This window comes from Phanerochaete carnosa, assembly GCF_000300595.1.
Source record: "Phanerochaete carnosa HHB-10118-sp unplaced genomic scaffold PHACAscaffold_150, whole genome shotgun sequence".
In the NCBI taxonomy this organism is placed as follows: domain Eukaryota; kingdom Fungi; phylum Basidiomycota; class Agaricomycetes; order Polyporales; family Phanerochaetaceae; genus Phanerochaete; species Phanerochaete carnosa.
The window spans coordinates 1-6,847 of NW_006767777.1; the positions used below are offsets into that span (position 1 = coordinate 1).

General features: G+C 55.2%; 3 protein-coding genes across 3 annotated transcripts; 1 reads left to right on the plus strand and 2 right to left on the minus strand.

Annotated features, from left to right (window-relative positions):
* Window positions 1-1,198, minus strand: PHACADRAFT_265947 (uncharacterized protein; the record flags this gene model as incomplete). Its single annotated transcript, XM_007402421.1, has 1 exon — window positions 1-1,198. A coding segment is annotated over exon 1 (893 nt), but the record flags the coding sequence as incomplete, so codon positions are not given.
* A 1,569-nt stretch (window positions 1,199-2,767) lies between these two features.
* Window positions 2,768-3,468, minus strand: PHACADRAFT_202182 (uncharacterized protein; the record flags this gene model as incomplete). The annotated part of the gene is made up of 6 exons (XM_007402422.1): window positions 2,768-2,869; window positions 2,920-2,972; window positions 3,024-3,144; window positions 3,202-3,273; window positions 3,326-3,385; window positions 3,445-3,468. 6 exons carry the CDS (start codon window positions 3,466-3,468, stop codon window positions 2,768-2,770), a joined length of 432 nt encoding a protein of 143 aa, XP_007402484.1.
* Window positions 3,469-3,581: 113 nt separating this feature from the next.
* Window positions 3,582-5,797, plus strand: PHACADRAFT_265950 (uncharacterized protein). The gene has a single exon (XM_007402423.1). It carries the CDS (start codon window positions 4,381-4,383, stop codon window positions 5,011-5,013), a length of 633 nt encoding a protein of 210 aa, XP_007402485.1. The 5' UTR covers window positions 3,582-4,380; the 3' UTR covers window positions 5,014-5,797.
* Window positions 5,798-6,847: the final 1,050 nt, after the last annotated feature.

Genomic DNA, 6,847 nt, shown 5'->3' on the forward strand with positions numbered 1-6,847 from the left:
TTCCAGCTCGACGCATCGCAATCTCGGACACTTCATTAACCGACCATAGAACTGCAATCTCTTCGAACATACAGCGCAGCAGACACCTTTAGGGCCGCATCGATAACGCAGGAACCAGATGCTACGCACCTTTTGGCTGTCAATAGGGAGGACGAGTGTTCCCAGGTACCGCAGCTCCGAGAGGCACGAGAACGTGCTGCTCATCAAAGCCAAGAATTCGAGCGAGAAGTCCTCGGTGTACGATTCGTCGGCGAGGTCCAACGCGCATAGCGACCTGTGCGACGCCTTGAGCTTCGAAAGAAGCTCTCGCATCTCCGCTCGCTTCTCGTCTTCGCCGCTCCGCGAGAAACATGTCTTGACCCGCATGACTGGCCGGCCAGGGACCAGGGCAACTGCGGCCTCGCTAAACGTGCACTCGAGGATCGCGAGCTGCGACATGGTGAGCAGAGCAGGAAGTGGGTTTGGTCCCGGTCCGAGCACGTCGAGCACGATGTCCTTCCTGTAGTCTGCCAGGTAGAGGTCGACGATACCTGACTGGGAGTGGAGGAAGGAGACGAGGTGTTGGTCCCAATCGAAGTCGCAATGGAAGGTCTGCAGCTGGAACTTACTGCCAGACAAGATCCATGCCTGCGCCGTCTCCTGCACCTGCTCGAAGTACACGCTGAGGAAGCGCAGTCTGTCAAGTTTCCGCAGCGCCGCGGCGACTGCTTCCCAGAAGCCGTGCGGTGGACCCGCGGGGGGATCTTCGGACTCCGAGTCGTTCTCTTCTTCGTCTTCGCTGTCGCTACCGCAGGGACGTTCGTCTGCGAGGAAGAGGGACAGTGCTTCGACCAGTAATGATAGGCGAGGAGTGGTATTGAGCAGACGACATACTGCCATAATGCGTGTGTAGCCGCGCAGCTGCAGAGTATTGTATAGCGCCCTTTGCGCCTCATGGCGGAAGCGTCGGGAGACGAAGCAGAGCGCGAGGAGGTCTGCGCGAGTGGCAACATTTTTGACGATGAGGCTGTAGACCTCCCTCGAGAGTTCCATGCGTTTGTGAGGGGGGCTTAATAGTGGGAATTAGTGAGCATCGAGGTCGCTGGCTACGACAGAAGACCGCTCAGACAAGGTAATAAAACAGACCTCTGATCCGTCCGGTACCACCGCACCCACAGTAGCCTATAATGCGGGTGAAAGCTGGAGAAATACGCGCCATTCAGTGACCACTTGCTCGCTCAGTGCTCCATGACGTACGAAGAAAAATTAGAGTCGTCGTGTAATACACCGGAGGCGACTCGTATCTATCTCGGTAGACGACTATTAGCCGGGTGCTCAGTAATCCATCTTTGGGACCGCCACCACTTACCTTGAGGGCTGTGGTGTCAACAGTTCTGGACGCGCTCCGCGTAAGATGGCACGCCGTCTCCGCCTATGAGGCTATGAGAGATGCGGCGTGAGCTCCCTTCTCCCAATATAGCCTGGCGAAAATCCGACCAGTCTGCGAAGAACAGAGTTGAAATCCTGCGTCGTGGATGGTTTTTAGTGGTGCTTGCGACCTGATGAGAATTAGCTTCCTTTGTCGAACACACGAGCAGAGTCATACGCCATGCCTTCCTCCGTCCTGCGGGAACTTGGACGCAGTTTCGAGCCGTCGCGCGACTCAGCAGCTCCGAGCACTCCCAAGCCACACCCTGGATGGCCCCACGATGAGATATGCGGCCGCCAGCGTCGTCGGCGATCTGCTTTTATTGTCCGGGCATAGTATGCCTGTGCCGGCGCGCATCGAAGCCATTGCCAAAACTTAACGTGCTCGGGGTCTGTAAGACCGTTGACCAAGGAACACTGTTTCCAAGGAGCTTGCCGGAGGAACGGACTAGGCACTTCTGCGTGGCTCGGGTGCAATCTGCACAGCTCGTAACGACAGAGGCACTTAGAGCTGGACTGAGCCGGATTTGAGTCGAGTTCTTACAATCGAATCTTCGAGCTGCCTCGAGCACATGGACGCCATGCTAACACCGCGTGCGGTGCAACCACATGTTAGAATCCGGCATGTCAAGGACGTCTTCAGAACCGAAGAAACAAGGTACACTTCCGTCGGGTGTGATTGGCCAGATTCAGTGGTGGGTGCTATCCTCTGACACGAGTCCTAACAATAAACTCGATAGGTAGGCACTTAGCTGAAGCTTAGACTTTACCTCCTGTAAGGATGCAAAATTCTTCCGCGCCAATAGCGTTGACCGTGGGGACGAGAGAATTCATGCAATTGGCCATAGTAAGCCTGAATTTGAGTAATAGGACAAAATCAACGAGGAGTCGAGAGTTTTGATGACGTGGAGAGATAGGCACATAGGCGGCCGAGAGGCAGAGCTATGGCAGTAGTCGGTGCCGAACGCTCTCAGGACTCTGGGAAGCAATACGCATAAGGAGAAGTGAGATGTTGCCTAAGCAGGGTCAGGCGGGGCCACTGCGCGCGCGTGGCTGCGAAGCACCGTTCTCGTGGGCCTCGACAACCGCAATGGCATTGGATACGCGACCGGGCCACTCCGAGCCTGCAGATGGTGTACGTCGCAGCCACGATCTCAAAAACACCGAGGTGCCCGAGCAGTGCGTAGCTTTTAATGTTGGGATCCAGGATGCGTAAGTAAGGATATCCCCATTAAGCCGGCGTGAAAGTTCACTACATGTACAGAGCGTATTGACGAAACTGTTCATTTGTCAGATCATCCGGGGCAGCAAGGAAGCAGAAAAGGGGTCACGCACGCAATAAGATAATCCAGTCCAAAGTTTACTCCAACTTCTCCAACTCTTCTAGCCTCGCAAGCACCACATCCTTGCTGGTTTCCTCTATCTCGCCCGCGAGGAACACTTCGTCCAAGATAGCATAGACCTAAAGCGGTGCATTAGCATGATACTTATATGCATAGAGACAAGACGCACCTTGTAGAAGTTGAAGACAAGGTCTAGCTCGCAAACGTTGTCAAAGAACGAGTCTGATGCAAGGTAAACACCCCGGGTATCTCGTGGACGTATTGGGGACGTACCAAGAACCTCAACAAAGAGATGAATAGCCTCGAGATATGCTAATTCGTTATCGTTGGCGTCCACACAGACGCAGAAGAACAGGCCGGCATATCTCCTATACACGATCTTGTTGTTGCGGAACTGTGCAACGTTCCATTGAGACTGATCACAACTATGCACTGAGACTCCAAAACACACCTCGACGAAGTTCGACTGGTACTTCTGGTCTCTAGGCGCGACTAACCGGTGCACCTCCCCGCGTAAACGGACCTGAAAAGCAGGCTCAGCGGTAATAGCGGCCGGTTGCGTACATGCGACCCACCTTCTCGTCGTCATCGTACGGAACATACCACTTAGACAAACGAGTCTTCCCTTGTCTGTTCTGGTAGCGACCGTAACATTAACGGAACTTATAGAATAAGCATTTGAGGACGTACCGACCTGCACTAAAATAAAATTGATCATGGTGTGTGGTCAACCCGGACACCGTCTAGTACTTACTTGATCTCATAGTGGTTATAGCACAACTAAAGCCAATTGTTTACCACGGTCATATAATGATTGGCTCATTAGAAATGTCGAATAAGCTGGGTTTCAAACTGGGTTGTCCACTTCTTATTCTCGGTTCCTAACACCTCCTACCCCGACGCCCCGGCTCCGACGTCACAGCCATTCGCAGGACTCTGCCTTCTTTGTTATGTGCCGCGACAGCGCATCCGGTATCTTCAGTGTCTACCTGTATCATTCCAACCAATCGGACTTTGTTGTATGATGGATTGGGAGATGGGTGTGAGAGTCGGACGTAGACGAATCTGCAGTGTGAGTTTGGAAAGGCCCGTCCCCACCTTTCTCTTCGTCCACCATGTCCTCTACATACTCCCCGGACACCTTCAAGCCACTCTTGAAGAAGCTCGTACACACGCCAGAGTACTTCAGCCCGGAAGATCTCCGGCTCGCTCTGGACCATGTCTTCACACCGAACGCCGTTCTTCCCGAGCAGATTGGTGCATTCCTAGCTGCTTTGCACATCAACAGGGTCGAACGGAGACCTGAGTCCCTCGCTGCTGCTGCAGATGTCCTCAGAGCACGTTCTCTAAAGGCCGCCGTTCAGGACGCAGACGTGGACTTTGTAGTGGACATTGTCGGGACAGGCGGAGATGGACACAACACCTTCAATGTGAGCACTACCGCGGGTATCGTTGCAGCCGGCGCAGGGGCTCGCGTTATCAAGGTGTGTTGCAAGATTTGCAGCCACTTCAATGAGCTATTCAAGCTTGTATTCAGCACGGAAGCCGAGCGTCAACCTCATCGTCCGGCTCAGCGGACTTGCTCCAGTCGCTGGGCTGCCTCTTCACCCCACCCACGGCAGACACACCTATGCCCATCGCGCGTGTGCCCTTCACTTTCATCCTCGCGCCCCACTACCATCCTGCGCTCGCCCTGATCGCGCCGTACCGCAAAGCGCTGCCCTTCCGGACAATGTTCAACGTCCTCGGGCCGATCATCAACCCCGCCCGCCCGCGCGGCATGGTCGTCGGCGTCGCCGAGCCCGAGCTCGGCTACACGTACGCGCAGAGTGTGCACGCAGGCGGTGTCGAACGCGCGCTCGTCGTCTGCGGCGCGGAGAGGCTCGACGAGATCAGCTGTGCGGGCCCGACGCACGTCTGGGAGCTCAGGGACGGCAAAATCACCGAGCGCACGATCAGCCCCGAGGACTTTGGTCTCTCGCCGCACTTGTTGTCCGAGGTCGCGGGCGGCACGCCAGAGGGGAATGCGGAGACGTTCAAGGTCTTGTTGACGTCTGGTGCAGCGATCCCGGACAGGCTGAAGCCCGTGCTTGACTTTGTGCTCATCAACGCGAGCGCACTTTTGGTCGTCGCTGGAATTGCGAAGGACTTTAAGGAGGGCGTTGCTTTGGCGCAGGACGGCATCGTGTCGGGGAAGGCATGGAAGGCTCTTGATATGTTCAGAGAGGCAGGAAGGCTCGCGGCGGAAAAAACGTCGTCTTGATCTTATCGTACATTATATGAATGTATTATCTCGCTTGGAGAGCTATAGCGTGTCATAGTACAAATACAGCCATGTCAGTCTGAAGCTCGAAACTAGCCTTGCCTCCTTTATGGGAGTAAGCCCTGGCCCGCATATCAACCATAGAGCAATTAACCAACACAAGCATATTGCTAGCCGGCGTAGTACGCCTGAAAGAAACTCGTATGCTCATAGACGAAGGGTGCCCGGTACCTCCTTGAGGTCAGCCCCAGAGCATCTGAAACGCTGCTCGCTGCGCCTCGCCCTGCCGGCATCCAGATGACGCCCTGCTGGACCGGCCATGCGCGCAACACATCCCCTCTGGCTCGGCGACGAAGGGTGCGTCTGGTAGCACCCGGCCGCCGCCGTGCTTGCTCGCAGGCTCGTCCGCGTCCGGTAGGGCGCCGAGGGACGACTGCGACGACGCCGGCGTAGGTCCCTCATGCGACGAGAAGGAGAAGCTCGCGGCGGAGGAGAGGCTGGACGACGGTGAGGGCATGCTTGGTGACGCTTGTCTGTCTTCATTCTTGTGAGGCGCCGGAGGAGGAGATGTGGAGAGGGTCGGCGGGGCGGTGGGGAGGGCAGACAGTGCATACGGGAGTACAAGTGGCTTGGGCTGGGGTGAGGAAAGAGCATGTATGGAGCAGTGTATAGAGCAGTAGGGCTCCGATGGGGGCGGCGTCGGTGCGCTCGGAGCGGCGGTGATGGAAGTCCCATCGCGCATGTTTTTGATGTCTTGCTTAATGTCCGCGACTATGGTGGCCATGTGAGTGGATACATAGCGCGAGGCGAGCATTTGTTCCGACGCACCATCGTTGTGTATTGCCGTCAGTAACACGATCTCGAGCTTCTTCCGAAGCTTCTTGAGGTTGCGTGAGCAGTCACTCGTGCGAATGTGCAGGGTCTTCGATGCGACAGATTTGGCAGTACGCACTGCGGAGGAAGCAGCCCGTTAGTGTTTATTCGTCATGTTACTGCGGGAAAACTGACGGATCATGGTATACTTCATGCTTTCGTCCATTACGGAAGCGCACTCTGCTACCAGACGAGCGAGGTCTTGAATGACATGTGTGGCGCCCGGGACGGTATGGACGTTTTTACACCGCCTAGCGTGCACGAGGGTCTCTTTCAATTCGACAGCGAGTTCCCTAATGGAGGCATCCTGTGCTCGTTGCGACCTGAAGCCCTGCGTGGAGAAAGTATTAGGCTCAAAGACGATCGATGACGCGTCAGGGCTTGAAACCAACCTTGTATACGGACGACAAGAGCGTCCACGCCGCCTTGCACATTGGGTGGATCTTATCAATATGTAAGGTACAAATCAAACCGGAGAGATTGAGAAGCGCACATCAACGACTCCTTCCACGAAGTTCACGAGCTGGTCTAAACTCTCGATGGACTCCCCCAAGGCACTGAGTGCCTCGGCCATGGGCCCAGATGGCCCACGCACAGTTCTGTAAATAGCGCTGTGCAATTTCTCTTCCGCATGGTCAAGAACGTCGTCAGCGTCGGCTGAGTAATCGACATCGAGCACGACCGACAGCGAGGCGTTCTCCCAGCGAGCCCAGTTCATTTTATTCAGGAGGGGAAATTTTTTCTCGGCTGAAAAATAACGTCGTTGATTCCTCGCAAAAGTCGAAAGATAGTGTGCTTACGGCTCGTGAGGAAATTATGGAGCTTATCCTCTAACTGACCGAGAAACTTATCTCCGAAGACATTCCTGCTCCGCCTCCGACGATACAGCAAAAACGTGATTGTAGATGATGCATGCACCATTCTGTAACCGAGATCTCTCAGTTTAGGTCCACACTGGGTG